The following is a 25,044-nucleotide window of genomic DNA, read 5'->3' on the forward strand; positions in this document are numbered from 1 at the left end:
CCCGCCTTGTGCTCCTGTTCCTGAGCTCCTCGTGGGCCCCAGCCATCAGAGTTCCCCTGTGGGTTCAAGTTTCCAGAGCCCCTTGGCCAGCCTCCTGGCAAGGTACTTTGTGGGTTCTTACTGCTGCTGGCCTCCAAGTTTCCTGCATTGCTGCTGCTGGCCCCCAGAACTGTTTGACTTTGCGGGATGACCTCCAGGTCGTCCACCTGAGCTTTGGGTTGTTTGTTTTCTTGTCCTCCCTCCGAGGTCCCATCCTCCTGCCCTGTTCAGGTTGTTTTGTTTTGTTTTTTTGTTTTTCATGGACTCATGGGTGTCTGGTTTCCACCCTTGAGGGAGGAGTAATGTTATGATCCACAGCTGTTTTGTTGATTTCACACCAGATTTTCCTTGGTATTTGAGTGGCTGTTTTCTGTTTCCTCTGTTTTGTTCTTCTGTTCCTCCAGGTAGATTCCCTCATATTTCTGGTCCTCTTCTAGTTTTTTCTGCTCAGTCAATAATTCTTACCTGGTTTCCAATCCAGTAATCACCCCTCCCATAATTTGTACTCCTTTTGTTATCCTGTTAATGTCTCTGTTGCCATGCCTGTATTCATCTTGCCTGGCACCTTAATGCTGCTGGTTTCTGGTGTTTCTGGAGTTTTAGTCTTTGGGTTAAAGTTTCATTTTTTTACTTCACTCTCCCTGCCTCCAGCTCTTCGTCACCATTTCATCAGGCAGACCCCCTGTCTACTACTAAGACTAGACTTAAAACAATCCTTTTTCATTTAAGTTTATTTGAACTTTCTTTAACCAGGAAATTCTTATTGAGATTTAGGAACAAAATGTAATCTCTTTTACAACTGAGTCTGGGCCAAGAAAACAGAACAGAACCAGTTTTAGACACAGTTTTAAACTGATAACCCGTCTCTTGTGAGTCAGCTCTTAGGCATGGGCTGCTACAGGCCAGGTGAACTGAACACCTATTCTCCACATTCTCCTTTTATTCTTCATGTTAGGGAAAACCCTGATTATCTCTGACTTTGTCTTCTTATTTCTCCTGTGTTTGCTTTCTTTCTTCACAACGAACAGCTGGCAGCAGTAGATGGCCTCTTATACAAAGGCTGGTTCTGGTCCAGATTCTGTTGGAGATGTCTTCCTGTGGAAATGGAGTTATTTGTTTCTGCATCCATCTGGCTCATGGATGTTTATGATGAGTGATTTGATTCACGTAAAAATCTGGTTTCCTCATTTTGCATATGCTGTATTGAATAGAAATTATTGTTAATGTATTTAAATAGTAAATGGGATGCACTCGTAGCACTTTATCAAAGCAGTTTACACAACAATCAGTCATCCATCCATTCATACACTGACAGTGGTTGGTAGCCACAGCTGGGGCAGACTGACAGATGTGATTGACTGAGACCGACAGAGCAGGGGTTTGAACCAGCAACCCACCGGTTACAGGACGACCCCTACCACCTGAGCCACCATCACTGAAATAGGCTGACTGCAACCTGTTTACTTTTTCATGTGGCACGCCAGGGTGACTTTTATAGGGACGTGATATTTAAAAAATAGCCTTTGAAATTTTCTTCTGTTTAATTAAAATATTCTTTAATATCTTTTACATAAATATTTATCTTGACAGTCTGCCCACTGTGTTCTGTGGAGCATCAGAAGTGGAGAACCTTCAGAGGAAAACAATTGTCCTTTGCAACCTCCATGATACTTTTGTGTAAATCATAAAACCAATCAGGATTGGGAGCGTTCAGACCAAGTAAAGAAATTCAAGAGTTTATGTTGTTTCCTGTGACATCATCTTACAGTCCTTCTTTAATTGGCTGCCCTATGAAGGGAAAACAATGGAGCAGCATTCCAAGCAGATCTCCAGGCAGTCAGATGAAGCACAGCAGTTCTCCAGCATCCCACAATCCAACAGTGACTGACACGCCTCCTCTGTACAAGCAGCTTCCCCCGCCGCCTCCACGCAGCAGCAGCACGCTGAGGCCTCACAGCAGCCAGCTCCACCCACTCCGCAGGCCAGACATTCCCCCAGCGCCGAGCACATGGACAGCAGCTCACAGAACAGGCAGGCCAGTAGGCAGTGAACGCAGCAGTCTGTGGAGACACAAACTGTCAGATCAAGTCTACCTACATATACAACACCGAACATACTGTTTATTTCATTAGTAAGAGGAAAACATAAACATACAAAACTGGGGATGGTTATGAAAATGCATTATTTCCTTCAAGCGAACTCTGGAAAAAAGTGAAATTGTTTTTGAAGACTAATAAAATAAAACCAACTTGTTTTGTATGTTTTACTTTGCTTTCTTACCAGGTTTTATGACAGCAAGGAGGCACCACACTTCACATTTGTTACTATTCACCCAGAAACAATTTCCTTGCAGCTTTCCCATCTTTATCATGTTCGCTAACCTCCTTCCAGCACTAAAAGGCTTTCTGTAAAAGCTGTTTGGGATACCGACAAGAGTTTCTAAAGTTTTTTTTGGCCCATCCCAACTTTTGCTTTCAAATTTTCGCACGTTCTCCATTTTGCACGGAGTAGTATAAAGTGGTGACAGAAATTCTTCTTTATAAGGGGACAAGGGCTCCTTTAACAGGCTTTCCCACATTATTAGGGAATCGGTCAGGGCTACAGGCTGGCCTGTTCATCAGTTATACTCTCCTCTTCCTCAAGCAGTGATACAAGCCCATACCATGCTACAACCTCCCAACAGCAGCCTAACAGCAGTGAACTATCAAGCCTATTGAGGCTTTGTTAAAGAAACAATTTGAATGTGAACAGGGTGAGGAGCATCTACACATAACCTTTTGAAGAGTTGATTTAAAGTTGTGATGTCTGTTTCACAATGTTCTTTTGCTTCAGCTGAAACTGAAAATCAGCAGCTCCTTTCTCTTTGGCTTCAATGTCTGTAACTCTGCACAGCTGCCTCCTGTTCTGAGTTGAGGGGAGGTCTGTCAGTGGAAACCAGAGCAGTAGCTGGTGGGAGGAATGAGAGGGTGGGGAACACTGAGTGTTCTGCAGAGATAAGAAGCTCATCATGTTCCTGCAGAGAAACGGTGAGATAGGAGTGTGTTTAATGTTCTGCCTGATCTGTTTTTGTTCCATTAGTGCATCTAAAGGCCAGATCACAGCAACAGGTAGAACGTTCCAGTAAGACAGAGTCTTTCCAGTGGGTCGGGCACCAGTTTAAAGGTTGGATTCATGAACTTGGGCTCATATTCTGGAGCATCAGCACTTTCAGCTGTCAAGATTACACACGATTTTGATCACGATTAGTGGATCAGAGCTGACAAAGTTGTGATAATCTAGCTGTGACTCAGTCCACCACTGATAGATAAACCCCAACCGATGGAGGAGTCTCACTGAAAACACATTCAGGTCCTGCTGATGACCTGCAGGCGCAGACTGATCCCATTGGTGACCTAAAGACAGGTCCGGTTGGGGTCCACAAACAGTTCCTACTGGTGCTCTACACTGATGACCCACAGACAGGTTCTGTTGGGGACCCACACTTCTTTGTAATGTATTGAACTTCTGTCATTACTTGGAAACATCTTGGAGTCTGGTCCTGAAACACCTACAGGTCCTTCTCAAAATATTAGCATATTGTGATAAAGTTCATTATTGTCCATAATGTCATGATGAAAATTTAACATTCATATATTTTAGATTCATTGCACACTAACTGAAATATTTCAGGTCTTTTATTGTCTTAATACGGATGATTTTGGCATACAGCTCATGAAAACCCAAAATTCCTATCTCACAAAATTAGCATATTTCATCCGACCAATAAAAGAAAAGTGTTTTTAATACAAAAAACGTCAACCTTCAAATAATCATGTACAGTTATGCACTCAATACTTGGTCGGGAATCCTTTTGCAGAAATGACTGCTTCAATGCGGCGTGGCATGGAGGCAATCAGCCTGTGGCACTGCTGAGGTCTTATGGAGGCCCAGGATGCTTCGATAGCGGCCTTTAGCTCATCCAGAGTGTTGGGTCTTGAGTCTCTCAACGTTCTCTTCACAATATCCCACAGATTCTCTATGGGGTTCAGGTCAGGAGAGTTGGCAGGCCAATTGAGCACAGTGATACCATGGTCAGTAAACCATTTACCAGTGGTTTTGGCACTGTGAGCAGGTGCCAGATCGTGCTGAAAAAGGAAATCTTCATCTCCATAAAGCTTTTCAGCAGATGGAAGCATGAAGTGCTCCACAATCTCCTGATAGCTAGCTGCATTGACCCTGCCCTTGATAAAACACAGTGGACCAACACCAGCAGCTGACACGGCACCCCAGACCATTACTGACTGTGGGTACTTGACACTGGACTTCTGGCATTTTGGCATTTCCTTCTCCCCAGTCTTCCTCCAGACTCTGGCACCTTGATTTCCGAATGACATGCAGAATTTGCTTTCATCCGAAAAAAGTACTTTGGACCACTGAGCAACAGTCCAGTGCTGCTTCTCTGTAGCCCAGGTCAGGCGCTTCTGCCGCTGTTTCTGGTTCAAAAGTGGCTTGACCTGGGGAATGCGGCACCTGTAGCCCATTTCCTGCTCACGCCTGTGCACGGTGGCTCTGGATGTTTCTACTCCAGACTCAGTCCACTGCTTCCGCAGGTCCCCCAAGGTCTGGAATCGGCCCTTCTCCACAATCTTCCTCAGGGTCCGGTCCCCTCTTCTCGTTGTGCAGCGTTTTCTGCCACACTTTTTCCTTCCCACAGACTTCCCACTGAGGTGCCTTGATACAGCACTCTGGGAACAGCCTATTTGTTCAGAAATGTCTTTCTGTGTCTTACCCTCTTGCTTGAGGGTGTCAATAGTGGCCTTCTGGACAGCAGTCAGGTCGGCAGTCTTACCCATGATTGGGGTTTTGAGTGATGAACCAGGCTGGGAGTTTTAAAGGCCTCAGGAATCTTTTGCAGGTGTTTAGAGTTAACTCGTTGATTCAGATGATTAGGTTCATAGCTCGTTTAGAGACCCTTTTAATGATATGCTAATTTTGTGAGATAGGAATTTTGGGTTTTCATGAGCTGTATGCCAAAATCATCCGTATTAAGACAATAAAAAACCTGAAATATTTCAGTTAGTGTGCAACGAATCTAAAATATATGATTGTTAAATTTTCATCATGACATTATGGAAAATAATGAACTTTAGCACAATATGATAATATTTTGAGAAGGACCTGTAGGCCATGTTCAAACCCCTGATTAGTTCTGAATCTAGCAACGACCACAGAACTGGCTTGCCATGTCTCAGACTCTTTCAGAGTGTAATTGTTCTATGAGAACAAAACTTTCTTCACCACTTCTAGTGTGTGGACTTCAACACACTTTCACACCATGTTCATTTTAGTACATACCAAGATGTGCATAAAACATGGCGCTGTGAGTTTTTTGTGTGTAAGTACGCTTCAATCATGAGGCCCCTGGTGTGGTTCTCCTGGACACTGGTGGTAAGCAACTTATAAAGCTGAAAGTTGGACTTCCTGGGGTGTAACAAAACTGTATCCGGAGATACAAATACTGATAATGTAGCTCCATGCAATGTGGTTGGGGTAAGCACCAAGCACACCTTCTGCATCCCACCTACCTCCCTCTCTCTCTGCCAACAGGAAATCAGATCCTGGTTCTCACATAACGTTCTCAAACTCAGCAGAGACAAACTGAGCTCCTTCTCACTGGCACCAGATTCACCGTCTCAAAGACCAACATCTTCTCTGTCTCAGTGTTAGCTCCTCAGTTTGTCTGGAACTCAGCACTCTACCATTGATGTCACTCAGGATCAGGCCCACTGACAGCTTTGACGGGCCGAGACAACTAAGGAGTCCGTCATACCTGTCTGACGGGGGTGGGACTTAAGTAACTGAAGCAGGTCTCACATTCTCCGATGTTGGCTGAGGGTTGATGGCGAATGATGATGGAGTTGGCAGCCATATCGCTTCCCTCTGCTTGACTCTGGCTTTCAGACTGCAGATTGGACCCCTCCCCTATTCTGGGCTCGAGACTGCAGACCCATTTGTCCCGTCGTGTTGGTGGGCCTGCTCAGGAAATTTGCACTTATGAAACTTTTTTAGGTCTACGCCTGTCTTTTACACTCAGTAGTACAGATGTTCTGATCCACAGCCTGGCATCAGCCAGTCCTGTAGCTCCCATCTGTTTGGGTTACCTGAAGAGTCCATCCATGAGCTAGAACTGGGTCAAACCCCAGCTGCCTGAATTATCCCAGAACCAGATTTGACACCTATCCTGCAGTAACACAATTGTGGCTCAGCCACCTACTAAACCTCCTGCTTGGTTTTGGACCTTCAGATGCTCGGCTCTTCACCTCTGGAACAACACATAAAACACCTTTTCAGACAAAACCATTACCCAGGTCTGATTGGTCATATAAATTCAGAAGAAAACTGATTGGTCTATGGTCATCATGTCATGTGTTTGAAGCTAACTGATAACAGGATCTCACAAAGCTTCCAGATGTTGTTCTCATAGTGTGGGATGGCCTCCCAGCTTCTAGATCTCTGATACTCTGTGCAGCTCATAATGCTTGATCTTGCAGCTCGCAGTTCATAATCCTATATAACTATAACACAGCAAAATCAATACATTTTCTTCGTAGCTTCTTAACGGCATGTTCACATAACTGCAACGCTTGATGACTGATGTGAAACCAGCACACATCCTCAGCAGCGTTTAACATCCTTATGGTTTCATGCGAAAATGGATCGATTTCTAATAAAAAAGGGACAAAACAGATGGACAGAGCCACAGTGTTGTAAAGAACACAGAAGATAACGATTCAGAGGATGAAGAAGATGAAATTCAACACGAAGATGACGCAGCCAGGTGCACATCGTAGAATACAAGATGAGCACAGAAAGTTTCAGGACAAATGGACAGATACATTTTTATTTGTTCTTCACGGCAAGAATCCACTGTGCTTAATATGCAAACAAATCCGTTCTGGTTTCAAACGAAGTAACTTGGAGCGCCATTTCAGAAATGGAATGAAAGTTATCCACCCGGCAGCGAACTCAGAAAGAGAAAAATAACAGCTTACTGAAAAGCTTCAGGAACAGCAAAACCTCCACAGGACAACTTCTACAGCAGAACGTTTAACAGAGGCCTCTTTTGAGAAAAAGACATTCTCTGACTGAGATAGTGAAAGACTGTAGAAATCATGTTTCCAGACTTTAACAACAAGGACGCCATTCTTAAACAAATAAAAGCATTCCAACTGTCTGACTCAACAATAATGAGACAGATGGAGGATATTGGACGAGACATCCGTGACCAGCTGCTGTTTCAGCATCGCACTGGATGAAAGCAGGAATATCACGATGATGCGCAGCTGTGTGTTTGGGTCAGGTTCCCCAAACAAAACACCTGTTGTGGATAGGCGTAGCGTGGGATCACGTGGTGCTATTAGTGATTGTAAATCACCTGTTGCAGCTTGGGTGATTTTAGTGAGTGGGTGATGGGGAGGTCCACCTTTTTTGCTGACCGCCTTAAGCTAATACGTTTTTTGTCCTTAATCACCGTTTAATCCTACGGATCTATTTTTATGCTGCTTTGGATACTGTTCTACCTTGGATATTGACAATGGCGACTAAATAAAACCATCTTAACTGCATCTTGGATTGCGTTTTGAGAAGCTGGTATATCAATAAGGATTATTCAGTGACTTTGTTTGACATTTGTCAGCAAAAAAGAGACACAGCTGGAACAACGTGAGCCACACACTACCTCCACTACACCTATAAAAGAGGATCGCTCAGAGAAGTAGAAGACAACAGTGGTATGAAACCTGAATGTTTTTAATCGCAGTTTGGTTCTGCCACACGAAGCTGTTGTTGTGACACGCCCCCCGTTTTGCCGTGGGTCTGCGGTTGCGGGATTTTTGGTGTGCGAGTTTGTGTTGTGGCTCTGCGTGGGTTCGATAAAGTTTAAGGAGTTGTTGGCTGGAAGTTTCCTTTATTTTGGATTAAAATGAGTGGATCATCTGTTGTTGAGAAACCTGAAAAGGATAAAAGAACAATCGTTCTCACTGAGAAAGCTCTCCTAAATAAAACTGAAACTATCCAAACAGAGCGGAAAAAGTGTGTAAAGAAAATGAAAAGTGTAATATCATCTCTTAAAGAGCTAATGAAAGATGATAAAAATTATTCACAAATAAAATCACTGCTGGACGAGTTAACACACCTGTTTAAAGATGCCATTGTATTACATGAATCTTTGCTGCCTTTAATTTCGCTGGATGAGAAAGATAAATAAAATACATGGTTTTCAAGTATCATTAAATACAACAAAGGGTTTATTGAGGATGTTGAAATATGGCTTTCTGAAACAAATAAATGCTCAAGCAGACCATCCTCTGACATGTTACGGTCACAGTTAACTCCACTAGGAGAAGAAGTGGAGGTTCAAGAACAAATGGAGCCTCAGTTATCTGCCAATCTCCAGCATGACATTCAAGATGATGTGTTGCCATCTAACAGTGTTTCAAATCAAGGAAGCAAGTCAAGCTCCAAAGTATCATCAACTTCATCTGTACGTCTCAGGTTAGAAGCTGAAATGGCTGCAATTGCTGCAAAAGTAAATGTGCTGAAAACTGGATCCGCAGTGCAAAGCTCAGCTTCATGGAAATCCAATGGTATGAAATCCTATTTTAAAACAAAAGGAAATACTGTTGAAACTCTTAATGCTAATACTTTTGTCCCACAGACAAAGAGAAATATAGTTAATGAAAAGGCAGAGTTTCAAATAAAAACAGTGCAACGGAAGGTGACAAAGGAAAGGTTTGCACTTCCTCTTCTTGGACCTTCTCATCCCATAAGCAGAACAATATCAAATATGCCTCTGCAACATTCCGCTCAATCAGCAACCAACGAAAATATGATCCATTATGGAGAAACAAAATGAATTAACTTGCATGTTGGTTTGTCAACAAAGTCTCTCTTCGCTACCCAAAAGAGAAATTCAAGCTTTTGATGGCGATCCGCTTCATTTTCTGGCCTTTATGCGCTCATTTGAACAGGTCATTGAATCAAAGACTGGTGAGCCTGCATTACCTTGTACAGTACACCAGGGGGCAGCCCAATGAACTTGTCAAAAGCTGTCAACATATGCCTGATGGTGGTGGATATGCGAAAGCAAAAACTATGCTGTATGAGCATTTTATTGCATCTGCTTACCTGAATAAAGTTTATTCATGGCCATTGATTAAGTCAGAAGATGGAAAAGCCCTTCAGGCATACTGTTCGTTTTTACGTGGGTGTTGTAATGTGATGGAGGACGTTTATGATCTTTCTGATTTAAACACACCTGCTAATATGCTTGCTGTGATTAAAAGATTGCCATATAAATTAAAAGATAAATGGCGAACTGTGGCATGTGACATCCAGGAGAAGCAGCGTCGAAGAGCAACATTTATTGACATTGTTTTCTTTATTGAGCGTCAAGTCAAAATTACTACAGATCCTGTCTTTGGAAACCTAAGTGATGTTCCATTAATAAATTCATCAGCCAGGAGCACAGATGGAGGGAAACGTTTTTCTCGTTCAAGAACCACAAGAAATAGGTTTGGCATCACTACCTCTGCTGTTTTGAGAAATAATCCGTCAGAGGCTCAAGACCATCAGACTGATGTGAAGATTTGTTTGCTTTGCAAGGGTGGACACAAACTGGAGTTATGCTCTTTGCTTGAAAAGAAACCTCATAATGAGAAGATTTCATTTCATAGGAGAAATGGCATCTGTTTTGGTTTCTTGTGTACAGGGCATATCAGCAAAGAATGCAGAAAACGTCTTTCATGTAAAATCTGTGGTTTCAGACATGCAAGCATACTCCATATTCACAACAAGAAGAAGAAGGAAGTTCAACTTGATGCTGATGCAGTGAACTCTCCTGACACAGTTCAGACTAGTGGTCTTACTGGGGCCGGTGCACAGGACTGCAAGCTTGCCATTGTGCCAGTTAAGGTGAAAGCAAAGAAAGGTCAACGGACACTGGAAACATATGCCTTTTTGGACCAAGGGAGTTCAGCATCCTTTTGTACAGTGGGTCTTTTGGATAAGCTGAATCTCACTGGGAGAAAAACAAAGATTGTCTTGCGCACCATGGGACAAGAGAAAGTTGTGGACAGCTTCATTGTACCTGAACTTGAAATTGCTGGATTGGACAGCGACATGTATTATGATATGCCTGACCTCTTTACTCAGCACAAAATGCCTGTAGACCTGAGTAATATCCCAAAGCAACAAGACCTGAATATCTGGCCACACTTGAAGTGCGTTCATTTGCCAGAGATCAAGGCGCAGGTGGAGCTTTTGATTGGCATGAACATGCCCAGAGCTCTAGAACCTTTGGAGATCATCAGGGGTGAAGGTGATGGACCCTTCGCCATTAAAACTGTGCTCGGCTGGACAGTGAATGGGCCAATTGACCGAGAATGTTGGGAAAGAACAAGTTGCCTGTCAACTGTCACCATGAACAGAATTTCTGCTGTTACATTGGATAACCTATGGAAGCAACAATTCAAGATAGATTTTCCTGAGAGCAGCCACGATGAGCAGATGGGGCAGTCAAAGGAAGACTCCAAGTTTCTAGAGTTGTCCAGTAAGACAGTAACCTTGCGTAATGGACACTACAACATTGCCTTGCCTTTGAGAGATCGAGACATAAGAATGCCTGATAACCGCGCAATTGCTGAACAACGTGCTTCAAGTTTAAAGAAAACGTTTATCAGAGATAAAGACTTCCACAAAGACGACATTGCCTTCATGAAAGATCTTCTATCCAAAGGTTATGCAAAAAGAGTGCCAACCACAGATTTGGAGCGCCAGCCTATCAAGGGAAAGATTCGGGTCGTCTTCAACTGTGCTGCGTCATTCCAGGGCATTTCTCTCAATGCACAGCTCCTGAGTGGTCCTGATTTAACAAATAGCCTGGTTGGCGTGTTGACTAGGTTCAGAAAAGAGCCTGTCTGACATTGAAGCCATGTTCCATAAGGTGCATGTGCCAGAGGAAGATGCTGACCTATTGAGGTTTTTCTGGTGGCCTCGTGGTGACTTCAATCAGGGCATGCAGGAGTATTCATTTATTTGGAGCGACATCATCTCCGAGTTGTGCTAACTATACCCTGCGGAAATGTGCAGAAGACAACAAAGCAGATTTCAGCCAGCAGGTGATTGATACCATTCTATATGGTTTCTATGTGGATGATTGTCTTGCCTCAATAGGCACTGAAGAGGAAGCCATATCTCTTTACTCAGACCTCAGACTCATCTGCGCCAAAGGCGGCTACCACTTAACGAAATGGATAAGTAATAGCCGCAGTGTCTTGGCAGTAATACCCGAGGAGGAAAGAGCCAAAGAGGTCAAAACCCTAGATCTGGATCGTGACATCTTGCCTGTTGAACGAGCATAGGGAGTATGGTGGTGTCTACAGTCAGATGCGTTTAAGTTCTGCATATCCATCCCAAACAGACCATTGACCTAAAGAGGGATCCTTTCCTTTGCTTTGGATACTGTTCTACCTTGGATATTGACAATGTCGACAAAATAAAATCATCTTAACTGCATCTTGGATTGCGTTTTGATAAGCTGGTACGTCAACAAGGATTACCCTATTCAGTGACTTTGTTTGACAGTCGCTAACAACACCTTTTAAGGAGGAAATGTTGTGCTTGTTTCCCCTTCTTGGCCAAACCAGATGTGAGGATGTCCTGAATGCACTCTTGATTTTTTTTTCACCAAAATCATCTCAGCTGGTCCAAACTTTCAAGTGTTTGTACTGATGGTGCCCCAAGCATGCAATATCTGTTAGAAAGGCCAGCTTTATGATACAATGTGGGTCTTTTAACCCAGGCTGGTGTTTCCCTTTACTGTCCAAGAAGGTGGAAATTTCAGGAAGGAGGCTGAGAAAACGCTGAAGCACCTTTCCACAGACAGCCACCGTACTTCTCTGTGCATCACTAAATCGCTGTACTCTGTGTTATAGTCTTCTATTAACTGTCTGAACTGCCTGTGGTTTCGTGCTCTTGAAACAATATAGTTTATCACAGCCACAACAGTTTGCATTGCATTTTCAAAGTCATTATTTCTGAGCTTTGATACAAGGGCATGTTGATGGATAATACAATGAAGACTGAGGAATTTAGGCATGTCGTCTCTTTTATTCATGAGGTCAACAAGACCCTTTTCTTTGCATCGCTTACCAGTCACCTGAACTCTCTCAACCTGCAGCTCCAAGGAAGAGACAAGCTGCCAAGTGACATGATGAGAGCAATCGGGGCATTCCAGAACAAAATAACTGCTTTGTGGATACCTGACAAAGACCTCACTCACTTCCCAAGACTGAAAGAAAAAAACACAACTGATACTACTCTGCAGCAGCACTTCAGCTACAGTGGTTTTGTTGAAGTTTTGAAGGAGTTAAGTGGGGAATTTGAATCCAGATTCAGTGATGTGAATCAACATAAGGGAATTTTTAATTTAATTGAAAATCACTTTCATGTGGATGTATCTTCTCTTGCTCCAACCATCACACAGCTTCTCTTGAAAGTGAAATAATTCTCCAAGCTGAACTCAGAGCAGGTGTTGGCCACTTCTGGAGCTTGGTTTCTGAAGAAGACTTTCCCACCTTAAAACCACTTGCACAGAAGGCGATGTCCTTCTTTGTGAGCACATACACATGAGTCAACATTTTCAACCATGAACATTATCAAGAAGAAACAGACTGACCAATGCTCACCTTGAATGCCTCACAATAATCGCAACAACAAGCTACAAATACAACGTTAAGAAGGTAAAGACATGCATGCCAGCTTCTGCTCTTCCCTGTATTAAGGTAAATAAACACACTTTAATAATTAAAGTGTGTTCTGTTTCGATCTTAATGGAACATGTTGGGATTCATTTTCAATTAAAGTTTAATTGAAAATGTATTGACTGTGCTGGTTTTATGTGAGGAAGCCAGTATTTATGTAAGACGGTCTATTCATGTCAGTGACTTGGCAAATTGCTATAAGAGTGGGTCTCCTCTTGACCTTGGTCTGCCAATATGGCTCTTGTGAAAAAATTAGTGAGTATCACTGCTCTACATGGCAATCACAGCTCATAAACAATGATAAAACTGAGAATTAAACAGGAAATCATTGATTGGCTCACCATTTCCTGCGACTTCTTTAATGTGGGCTGCATCAGTCTTAAAAGAGGCATGGCTTTTTGTCGACGATAAGCGCTTTTCATTGGTAGTTTGATTATGAACTAGGTTACAGGTGGATGACTGTGAGGGACGAGAGGTGGAGGACGATGGAGGACTGCAGACAGGAAGAGGGGACTCTGATGAGCTGACCACACCTGGGAGAGAAGAGATGACCTCACACAGGACCTCACAGGGAACACGTAAGCTTCAAGGGTGTAGAGTTACTCACCTTTCTGTTTGTGTGGGGTTGGAAGAAGTTGAGAGATGTCATTGGTTGAAAAGCTGTCAGTCAAAGATTCATGGCTGCTGTTGGCTTCCTGCAGCCTATCAGAGCAAGGGAGTGGAGCCTGACCTGTGAGAAAACATGGCTTAAACAATGCTTCCTACAGACAAGAAGCCTAAAGGAGGACATGTTCAGGTGAAACTGGATCCTGGTTCTGATTGAAATAATATCTATTGGCTACATTAATGATTCCATTTTTGTTTTGTTTAGAAGGTTAAAACTGGTTGCTGCTTACATTCAGGGTCCTAGGACTGGAAATCCTAAATTTTGCAGAACCTCTCAGTTAATTCTAAATTTAAGAAGTTTTAATCATAGATCGCATAATTGCTGAAAAACACAAAGTGTTTGGGGGCAGCTTGATGGATTGATGTGAGAATGAATCTGAAAAACTGGTTGGTGATTCCTAAAGGAGGAACCTTCTGGTGGTCACACAGCAGAGGAATGAATTGTTCCAGCAGAACTTTTAATAAAGCACCACAGATCAGATGGGTCACACCGTGAAATGAAAACAGATGTTCTTTGTGTTTAACCCCGTCTCTCTCTGACACAAAGCAGCTGCATGAAGCATTGCTGCTAATACTTACCTGGCAGGGGAGATACCATGATCAGGAAGGTGGTTCACCTAGTGGTTTCACCTAGCCTTTTCATAGCATGGCTCCAACACCTGCCGTGACTGGTTCCAGAAGGAATGCAGTTCGCTTTGAACTACAAGGAAACTTGGAAATGGATTGACTACAATTCAGCAGACTGATCATACAGAAAGAACTCGGATTTTCACCGATGTAGATTGATTACATCTTTGGCCTCCCGTGTAAAAAGACTTTTGAAGTGATCTTTGCTACAAATACTAGCTTTGAAACATGTCTTCGAACTTTTAAGAGACTGAAAGAGTCCAGACCTCATTTGAGAAATATTGAGATGGTTTCCCTATGGGAAAGTGAACCTAAATCAGTTACTGTCATAATGTACTCGGAACAAGTAAAAATGGAAGATGTTCAGACGTGGCTGGCTTTCAAATGTGCTGTTATAAGGGGAGTGGAGTTAAAAGATGAAGATGGCATTCGGAATGGAACAAGACGCTTTTTTGTTCAATTGAGGAGGGATGGAAAAACCGGAGAAATCACACACCTGCCACCATTAATACAATCGGGAGCTATTAGGGGCCATGTCTTCTACCCAGGACAACCAAAGACCTGCCGGAAGTGCGACTCTCAAGATCATCTTTCTGCAGACTGACAGGTTTTGCAATGTAAAAATTGTAAAAGCAATGAGCACTTAACCAGACAATGCCCCCATCTGATGAAGTGCAATCTCTGTGGAAAAGAGGACCATACGTTCAGAACTTGTCCACAATCCTATGCTAATAGAGTTAAAACATCCACACTCCAGCAGCCAAGAGAGGGCCCCAACGTAGAAGAACAGGTGACTGAAAGTGCGATGGACTTAGGTGATAATCAAGTCAATGGCCAACAGCTGGGAGCAGCCGACGAGCGACAGCTGGTGGAATTGAGTAGAGAGAACGACTGGTACCAGTCATCCCCCTCCCTCGCCCAAGGAGAGGCCCCTATGGACGAGAAAGAGGAGCTACAGGCTGGGGAGCATACTGCAAGCAGAATAGACCAGAGCAAGTGCCTGGAAAAACCCCCTGAGGAGAATCTTCCTCTGGAAATCTCAGTAGGAGCTCAGTCTAGAAGCAAGGAAGAAGAGGAGGGAGCTCCTTCACTACATGGACATGCTACTGCACCTGTAGTAACAACAAAAGACTGTGGTGACATGCTAGACCTCATGTTATCTGACCTTCTACCAACTCAGTCTGAACAAGGTTCAGACAAGACTTCGCAAGGGAGGACGGCTCCACTCTTCTTGGAGAAGCCTCCACCCCCAGATCCTCCGGGGAGGACGACAGAAAAAGGAAGTTGGCCGGCTGTTTCGCAGAACCCCACACCCTTCCTGGAGGAGCAAGGTCTGGCAACCTTCTCCGGAGTCACCCAGATAATGAAGGTAGAAGATGAAAAAGACACGGCCAGAGACTTATCTGAGACTTGGAAAACACGTAAAAAGAAAAAAAGGTAAAATTTTGTGGTATGGTGTTAAGCTGGTGGTTATGCTTTTGGACTATTGTTTCCCCTTTTATCTCTTAAGTGGGAATGGTTTCACTTCAAGTATCGTCAATTAATACTCGAGGCTTAATTAACAGAGTTAAGTGTCAATCCGTATTTGATTACTTACACAATAGCGGAGGTGACATTTTTTTGTTACAAGAATGTGCTTTACCCTTCATGGAGAACTATGTCCAGTTTCAACAACGCCGGCCTTATGGCCAATCTTTTTGGTCAGGTGATAATTACAACAGATCCTCAGGGGTCATAGTGTTGTTTAACAACAGATCTTTCCAAGTAGAGAGGGTTGAGACCGTTATAGAAGGTAGAGTTTTATTAATTGATGTGAACAAAAATGGGTATGAAATTAGACTGCTCAACGTTTATGGCCATACTGACATACATGAACAGGTGTCTTTATTGCAATCCCTTCAATCCTTTCTATGTAACAGAAGACATGTAATACTCGCAGGTGATTTCAACTGCATCTTGGAAAAAAGAGCTACGATATTAGGGGACAGCACAGCAACAAAACCTGATATTAGATCTCAGGTGTTGAGGAACCTTATTGATGATTGTAGGCTCACTGATGTGTATAAACATCTCCACTCATCGCAACCAGGGTATACCTGGTCGAATGGAAGATCTTTTTCTAGACTTTGTGTTTACATCTCATAAGATCATACCGGTCTCATGCACGGCGAACCCCTTCCCTTTTTCCGACCATCACATGCTGACTTGTGTTCTTAATATAGCAAATCCCATACGACTTGATCCCGGAATATGAAAATTGAACATCAGTTTACTGAGTAACGCTAGTGTGGTGTCAAAGTATACACACAAGTTACAACAATGGGTCACTTTAATCTCATTATATGATTCAGTTGGTGAATGGTGGGAAGATTTAAAACAGAGAACCAAGTTTTTCTTCACTAAGGAAGGGAAAAGAATGGCAGGAGTGAGAAGACAGTGGTAAAAGAGGAAACAAGCAAGACTACAAAGGTATTATCAACTGCTTAATGCAGGTTTTCAAGTGAGTGAGGAGGTTGCCAAACTTAAGAAGGAAATGATGACAGCGCTGAATGAAAAAAGCAAGGGGCTTTTAATTAGGAGTAGAGTGAAACATTTTGAAGAGAATGAAAAATGTACTCGATATTTTTTTAGGAAGATGATAAAATCCAAAACACTTATGGATAGAATAGTTAACAAGGACGGTGTAGAGCTAAAAGACTCCCAGCAAATTGTCACGGAAGTTTTTTCCTTCTATGAGAAATTGTATGAGAACCAAAACATCTCAAATGAGGAGATGCTCTTTTTGCTCTCTAAAGTTAATTCCAGATTAGAAATAATAGATAAAGAATGCTTAGACACTGACCTGACCCTCTCTAAGATAACAGCCATGTTAAGTATGCAGAGTAACAAATCACCAGGTCTTGACGGACTACCTAAAGAATACTATCACACTTTCTGGGAGCAACTTAAGGGCCCACTCCTTCGGTTCTATAAGGAAGCTTTTGAGAAGGGAGAACCACCAATATCGGTTAATAAAGGTATGATCTCACTTTTATTCAAAAAAGGTTCTAAGAAAGATTTGAAGAATTGGAGACCATTAACTCTGCTTGGGGTTGATGTTAAAATATTGTCCAAAGCTTTATACTTTCGACTACAGTCAGTTGTGGGAAACTTAATTGGGATGGAACAAACTTGTGGATTAGTAGGACGTAAAATAACAGATAGCCTAGGGCTTTTAAGAGAGAGCTATCTTTATTGTAAAGAACGGAAGCATCCTCTATGTATTTTGGGGATTGACTTGGAAAAAGCCTTTGATAGTATAAGTCACACTTATTTAAAAGAAGTTTTAAGATTATGGTTTGGTGGAAATTTTCAAAAATGGATTCATCTCCTATACAATAATTGTGCCAGCACTGTATTGGTAAACGGCAGGCTTACACCTCCAATCAAGATCAAATCGGGTGTGAGACAAGGTTGCCCCTTGTCCCCGATTTTGTTTATTTTAGCTATGGAACCTCTGGCATGTTCGTTGCGACAAAATCCCTATATTGTGGGACCCTCCCCCCCTGGTAGTAACGGCCAAGAGGCAAAATTTATAATGTATATGGATGATTTAACTATGACCCTCTCAGATAATAGATCTATTAATAGTGTTTTGAAGACTTGTGATGTTTTTACTTGTGCTTCTGGAATGAGAGTTAACAACCAGAAAAGCGAAATCTTATACCTTAATTGGAGAGAGAAAAAAGAGCAGTGGGGGCTCTTGGAACAAAGTGAAACAATAAAAATCTTAGGTGTGTATATAGGAAAGGATATGGAGGAAAAGAACTGGAAAACAAAATTGCCTAATATCCAAGCGAAACTCCTCCAGTGGAAGGACAGACATCTCTCTCTTAGTGGTAAAGTCTTAGTGTTAAAAGCGGAAGTTATTAGCTCCCTGGCTCACTTAGCTACTATTCTCCCAGTCCCCTTTAAAGTACTTGTATCACTTCGAAAAACCATGTTTGCCTTTTTTTGGAGTGGCCAACATGAGAGGTTAAACAGGAAGATTTTATATAGATCCCTGAAAAATGGAGGGAAAGCTGTCCCCAACAATAAAGGAAAACTAAAAGCTATGTTCGTAACACCGATTACAAAGGCATGTCTAGAGAAACCATCAGAATTCATATGGCCTTTCTTTGCCAGATTCTGGGTTGGTCGCACAATACTAAGAGCTTGGGGTCAGCGAGTCCCTTTAAATACTCCTTTTTCTCATACATGTCCTCCAATTTATAAAAAAGTTATTCAGGCCTTGAATGTCGGCTTACAGCACATCCCCACAGAGAAATTGTCGCGTATGATAGTAGAGGAAAGACTATCCCCCCCAATGTTTTGTCTACAGTTGGAAGATATAATGAGGAGTCTCAAAAAAAGATCTGGAGTAATGTGAGTAATAGGTTTCTTCTCAACAAGCATAAAGATCTTGCATGGCAAATTGTACACGAATGCTTACCGACCAGAGTGTTCCTTAAAAACAGAAATTGTACAAAGAGTTCACAATGCCCAAGAAGATATTGTGTGGATGAAGAGTCGGTCCAACATCTTTTTTGGAAATGTGTTTTTGCTCAAAGGGTGTGGGGACTGTTATCCCCTTGGTTGTATGACTTAAACAGTTATTTATCATGTGAAAGGATTATTTACGGATAGCTGGACGAAAATCGGACATTAAACGATCATCGCTGGTGGGCTCTAGTCAACTGTATCAAAGATATGTTATGGAAGGCAAGGAACGTTTTAGTCTTTGGAAAATATAAGATACCAGCAAAAACTGCGGTTAAAGGTGTAGTAACTTTAAGTGATTACATGTTGAAAGACTTTGACAGCAAAAATCATGAGGAAAGATGCAGACTATGGAAGATACCTGAAATGTATTGGAATAATTGTATATAACCTTGTCCAATGAGAGCTTTCTGTTCTCTATTGTTGTAATCTGTCATCCCTTTTGATTGTATTGTGGTTTTGAAAAGAACAAATAAAAATTGAAAATTGTTGCTAATAACTAGATGTTCTCTCTTTCTTCCTGTAGATTTTACTACTGGATCAGTGCTTCTGGGTTTTGTGTGCGTCTAACTTAACTGAACTTAATTAAATTGATCTCATCGAATCGCAAAAGTTCACAGACACTGAAAAACATCATTAGCTGTTAGGATTTCTTCCTGACGAAGGATGGTTCGTATTCACACTAAAGCTACTGCAGCTCTGCACTTCCCTTCATGTTGGAAGCTTTAGATCTGTCTCCTCACTCTCATGATGTCATTCATGAAAACATGTTTCAGTTGAGAGGTTTCCTGGATGTTTCCAATTGATGGAGCGTGTGGATCTGCCCATGCAGCTCTCCAGAGTGAAGCAGTCTGTCTCACGCTCATTCATCAGACTGTTCCAGATGTTGGGAGCAGGTTTGGGTTTGTTCAGTTCAACTTTCTTACAGTCTGGGTTCAGTCTGAGAATAACTGCAGTTTGACATAATTTCACTCCACAAACTCCCAATAAGAGCCATTGGTGTTCAGGTCCTCTTCAGGCGTTAAATCTGCTTTTTACACTCTGATCCGGTCTGACTTTGGGAAAAGCCTCTGAATGTCTGAAGGGATCCGGGCTCAATCAGAAAATTGGTTCTGCTCTGAAGTGTAGGGCCTGTGGGAACTTCTGTCTGTGATTGGACTAGTCCTGCTTTGCTTCTCTCTACTTTTAAAATCTTGATCCGCCTCTTTGTTCCTGAAAGTCTCTCTCCCTGTCCTTCTTCGGTCTCATCCCACACTGCTGACTCGTCTCTTGTCGAATAGTTTTCTGTCTCTGTTCGGTTTTGTGAGTCCAGTTCTGTTTTTATCGGTCATGATGCAACCTCATGGTGCTTCTTTAAGTTTCGGCCAATCGTGTCTTGTTTTGTTATCCTATTTATTCTCTCAGGAACTTTTTTCTCTCACCTGTGGGGTGACGCCAAAGCGTCCCATTGGCTTTTGGCTGATCTGAGATGCATTCTGATTGGCTGTGAGTCTTCATAGCTCCGCCCTCAGTGTTGTCAGAGACATTGTGGTGAGATTTCAGATCCATCCTGTCAGAAATGAAAACACTCAAAGATTATTAGAAGTTATGGTAGTAGTAGTAGTAGTAGTGGTTGTGGTAGCAGTGGTTGTGGTAGTAGTGGTAGTAGTAGTAGTAGTAGTGGTGGTTGTGGTAGTAGTGGTGGTTGTGGTAGTAGTAGTAGTGGTAGTGGTTGTGGTAGCAGTGGTTGTGGTAGTAGTAGTAGTGGTGGTGGTGGTAGTAGTGGTTGTGGTTGTGGTAGTTGTAGTAGTGGTTGTGGTAGTAGTAGTGGTTGTGGTAGTAGTAGTAGTGGTTGTGGTACTAAAAGTGGTTGTGGTAGCAGTGGTTGTGGTAGTAGTAGTAGTGGTAGTAGTAGTGGTTGTGGTAGTAGTAGTAGTGGTGGTGGTAGTAGTAGTGGTTGTGGTAGCCGTGGATGTGGTAGTAGTAGTAGTGGTTGTGGTACTAAAAGTGGTTGTGGTAGCAGTAGTAGTGGTAGTAGTAGTAGTGGTAGTGGTGGTTGTGGTGGTTGTGGTAGTAGTAGTAGTGGTTGTGGTAGCAGTGGTTGTGGTAGTAGTAGTGGTAGTAGTGGTTGTGGTAGCAGTGGTAGTAGTAGTAGTAGTGGTGGTTGTGGTAGTAGTGGTGGTTGTGGTAGTAGTGGTAGTAGTAGTGGTTGTGGTAGCAGTGGTTGTGGTAGTAGTAGTAGTGGTGGTGGTAGTAGTAGTGGTGGTAGTGGTAGTAGTAGTGGTGGTAGTAGTAGTAGTGGTTGTGGTGGTGGTTGTGGTAGTAGTAGTGGTGGGTAGTAGTAGTAGTGGTGGTAGTAGTACTAGTTGTGGTTGTGGTAGTAGTAGTAGTAGTAGTAGTGGTTGTGGTAGTGGTTGTGGTAGCGGTAGTAGTTGTGGTGGTAGTGGTTGTGGTTGTGGTAGTGGTTGTGGTAGTGGGTAGTAGTGGTTGTGGTGGTAGTAGTAGTGGTTGTAGTGGTGGTGGTAGTAGTAGCAGTAGTAGTAGTGGTGGGTAGTAGTAGTAGTGGTGGTAGTAGTACTAGTTGTGGTTTTGGTAGTAGTAGTAGTAGTGGTTGTGGTAGTGGGTAGTAGTGGTTGTGGTAGCAGTAGTAGTGGTGGTGGTGGTGGTGGTAGTAGTAGTAGTGGTTGTAGTGGTGGTAGTAGTAGTAGTGGTTGTAGTGGTGGTAGTAGTAGTGGTTGTAGTGGTGGTGGTAGTAGTAGCAGTGGTGGTGGTAGTAGTAGTAGTGGTAGTAGTAGTAGTAGTGGTTGTGGTAGTGGTAGTGGTGGTGGTAGTGGTTGTGGTAGTAGTAGTGGTAGTAGTAGAGGTTGTGGTAGAAGTAGTGGTAGTGGTGGTGGTAGTAGTAGTGGTTGTGGTAGTGGTAGTAGTAGTGGTTGTGGTAGTAGTAGTGGTAGTGGTAGAGGTTGTGGTAGAAGTAGTGGTAGTGGTGGTGGTAGTAGTAGTGGTTGTGGTAGTGGTAGTAGTAGTGGTGGTACTAGTAGTAGTGGTAGTAGTAGTGGTTGTGGTAGTAGTAGTAGTAGTGGTTGTGGTAGTAGTAGTAGTAGTGGTTGTGGTAGTAGTAGTAGTAGTGGTTGTGGTAGTAGTAGTAGTGGTAGTGGTTGTGGTAGTAGTAGCAGTGGTAGTAGTAGTGGTTGTGGTAGTAGTAGTAGTGGTAGTAGTGGTTGTGGTAGTTGTGGTAGTAGTAGTGGTTGTGGTAGTAGTAGTAGTAGTAGTGGTTGTGGTAGTAGTGGTAGTAGTAGTGGTTGTGGTAGTAGTAGTGGTAGTAGTAGTGGTTGTGGCAGTAGTAGTGGTAGTAGTAGCAGTTGTGGTGGTAGTAGTGGCGGTTGTGGTAGTAGTAGTGGTAGTAGTAGTGGTTGTGGTAGTGGTTGTGGTAGTAGCGGTTGTGGTAGTAGTAGTGGTAGTGGTTGTGGTAGTAGTAGTGGTAGTAATAGTGGTTGTGGTGGTAGTAGTAGTGGTAGTAGTAGTGGTTGTAGTATTGGTTGTGGTAGTAGTAGTGGTAGTAGTAGTGGTAGTAGTAGTGGTTGTGGTAGTAGTAGTGGTGGTAGTAGTGGTAGTAGTAGTGGTTGTGGTAGTAGCAGTGGTAGTAGTAGTGGTTGTGGTAGTGGTTGTGGTAGTGGTAGTAGTGGTTGTGGTATTGGTTGTGGTAGTAGTAGTGGTTGTGGTAGTAGTAGTGGTAGTAGTAGTGGTTGTGGTAGTAGTAGTGGTAGTGGTAGCGGTTGTGGTAGTAGTTGTGGTTGTAGTAGTGGTAGTGGTAGTAGTAGTGGTAGTAGTAGTGGTTGTGGCAGTAGTAGTGGTAGTAGTAGCAGTTGTGGTGGTAGTAGTGGCGGTTGTGGTAGTAGTAGTGGTTGTGGTAGTATTAGTGGTAGTAGTAGTGGTTGTGGTGGTAGTAGTAGTGGTAGTAGTAGTGGTTGTGGTAGTAGTAGTGGTAGTAGTAGTGGTTGTGGTAGTAGTAGTGGTAGTAGAAGCGGTTGTGGTGGTAGTAGTGGTAGTAGTAGCGGTTGTGGTAGTAGTAGTGGTTGTGGTAGTAGTAGTGGTAGTAGTAGTGGTTGTGGTAGTAGTAGTGGTTGTAGTAGTGGTAGTGGTAGTAGTAGTGGTTGTGGTAGTAGTAGTGGTAGTAATAGTGGTTGTGGTGGTAGTAGTAGTGGTAGTAGTAGTGGTAGTAGTAGTGGTTGTGGTAGTGGTTGTGGTAGTAGTAGTGGTAGTAGTAGTGGTAGTAGTAGTGGTTGTGGTAGTAGTAGTGGTAGTAGTAGCAGTTGTGGTAGTAGTAGTGGCGGTTGTGGTAGTAGTAGTGGTAGTAGTAGCGGTTGTGGTAGTGGTTGTGATGGTAGTAGTAGTGGTAGTAGTAGTGGTTGTGGTAGTAGTAGTGATAGTAGTAGGGGTTGTGGTAGTAGTAGTGGTAGTAGTAGCGGTTTTTGGTAGTGGTAGTAGTAGTGGTTGTGGTAGTAGTAGTGGTAGTAGTAGTGGTTGTGGTAGTAGTAGTGATTGTAGTAGTGGTAGTAGTAGTGGTTGTGGTAGTAGTAGTGGTGGTAGTAGTGGTTGTGGTATTAGTAGTGGTTGTGGTGGTAGTAGTAGTGGTAGTAGTAGTGGTAGTAGTAGTGGTTGTGGTGGTAGTAGTAGTGGTAGTAGTAGTGGTTGTGGTAGTAGTAGTGGTAGTAGTAGTGGTTGTTGTAGTAGTGGTTGTGGTAGTAGTAGTGGTTGTAGTAGTGGTAGTAGTAGTGGTTGTGGTAGTAGTAGTGGTAGTAGTAGTGGTTGTGGTAGTGGTTGTGGTAGTAGTGGTTGTGGTATTGGTTGTGGTAGTAGTAGTGGTTGTGGTAGTAGTAGTGGTAGTAGTAGTGGTTGTGGTAGTAGTAGTGGTAGTAGTAGTGGTAGTAGTAGTGGTTGTGGTAGTAGTAGTGGTTGTGGTAGTAGTAGTGGTGGTAGTAGTAGTTGTTGTGGTAGTAGTAGTGGTAGTAGTAGCGGTTGTGGTGGTAGTAGTGGTAGTAGTAGCGGTTGTGGTAGTAGTAGTGGTAGTGGTTGTGGTAGTAGTAGTGGTAGTAATAGTGGTTGTGGTGGTAGTAGTAGTGGTAGTAGTAGTGGTTGTAGTATTGGTTGTGGTAGTAGTAGTGGTAGTAGTAGTGGTAGTAGTAGTGGTTGTGGTAGTAGTAGTGGTGGTAGTAGTGGTAGTAGTAGTGGTTGTGGTAGTAGTAGTGGTAGTAGTAGTGGTTGTGGTAGTGGTTGTGGTAGTAGTGGTTGTGGTATTGGTTGTGGTAGTAGTAGTGGTTGTGGTAGTAGTAGAGGTAGTAGTAGTGGTTGTGGTAGTAGTAGTGGTAGTGGTAGCGGTTGTGGTAGTAGTTGTGGTTGTAGTAGTGGTAGTGGTAGTAGTAGTGGTAGTAGTAGTGGTTGTGGCAGTAGTAGTGGTAGTAGTAGCAGTTGTGGTGGTAGTAGTGGCGGTTGTGGTAGTAGTAGTGGTTGTGGTAGTATTAGTGGTAGTAGTAGTGGTTGTGGTGGTAGTAGTAGTGGTAGTAGTAGTGGTTGTGGTAGTAGTAGTGGTAGTAGTAGTGGTTGTGGTAGTAGTAGTGGTAGTAGTAGCGGTTGTGGTAGTAGTAGTGGTAGTAGTAGCGGTTGTGGTAGTAGTAGCGGTTGTGGTAGTAGTAGTGGTAGTAGTAGTGGTTGTGGTAGTAGTAGTGGTTGTAGTAGTGGTAGTGGTAGTAATAGTGGTTGTGGTGGTAGTAGTAGTGGTAGTAGTAGTGGTTGTGGTAGTAGTAGTGGTAGTAGTAGTGGTTGTGGTAGTAGTAGTGGTAGTAGTAGCGGTTGTGGTAGTAGTAGTGGTAGTAGTAGTGGTTGTGGTAGTAGTAGTGGTTGTGGTAGTAGTAGTGGTAGTAGTAGCAGTTGTGGTGGTAGTAGTAGCGGTTGTGGTAGTAGTAGTGGTAGTGGTTGTGGTGGTAGTAGTAGTGGTAGTAGTAGTGGTTGTGGTAGTAGTGGTAGTAGTAGTGGTTGTGGTAGTAGTAGTGGTAGTAGTAGCGGTTTTTTGTAGTGGTAGTAGTAGCGGTTGTGGTAGTAGTAGTGGTAGTAGTAGTGGTAGTAGTAGTGGTAGTAGTAGTGGTTGTGGTAGTAGTAGTGGTTGTAGTAGTGGTAGTGGTAGTAGTAGTGGTTGTGGTAGTAGTAGTGGTTGTGGTGGTAGTAGTAGTGGTAGTAGTAGTGGTGGTAGTAGTGGTTGTGGTAGTGGTTGTGGTAGTAGTGGTTGTGGTATTGGTTGTGGTAGTAGTAGTGGTTGTGGTAGTAGTAGTGGTAGTAGTAGTGGTTGTGGTAGTAGTAGTGGTAGTAGTAGTGGTTGTGGTAGTAGTAGTGGTAGTAGTAGTTGTTGTAGTAGTGGTTGTGG

At 42.9% G+C, this 25,044-nt stretch overlaps 1 protein-coding gene across 1 annotated transcript in view; it reads right to left on the reverse strand.

Moving 5' to 3' along the window:
* Positions 1 to 1,565: 1,565 nt before the first annotated feature.
* zgc:113363 (uncharacterized protein LOC791449 homolog) overlaps positions 1,566 to 25,044 on the reverse strand; it is a 32,807-nt gene continuing 9,328 nt past the window's right edge. The window contains exons 2-5 of the mRNA XM_047366100.1: positions 20,072 to 20,199; positions 13,447 to 13,569; positions 13,181 to 13,372; positions 1,566 to 2,099 (exon numbers count right to left, since the gene is read on the reverse strand). Of these exons, the coding sequence (XP_047222056.1) occupies positions 1,828 to 2,099; positions 13,181 to 13,372; positions 13,447 to 13,569; positions 20,072 to 20,198 (714 nt within the window). The 5' untranslated portion in view covers position 20,199 and the 3' untranslated portion in view covers positions 1,566 to 1,827. The remainder of the gene's footprint in view (positions 2,100 to 13,180; positions 13,373 to 13,446; positions 13,570 to 20,071; positions 20,200 to 25,044) is intronic.

The sequence above is a fragment of the Girardinichthys multiradiatus genome, chromosome 1, assembly GCF_021462225.1.
Source record: "Girardinichthys multiradiatus isolate DD_20200921_A chromosome 1, DD_fGirMul_XY1, whole genome shotgun sequence".
Classification (NCBI taxonomy): Eukaryota; Metazoa; Chordata; class Actinopteri; order Cyprinodontiformes; family Goodeidae; genus Girardinichthys; species Girardinichthys multiradiatus.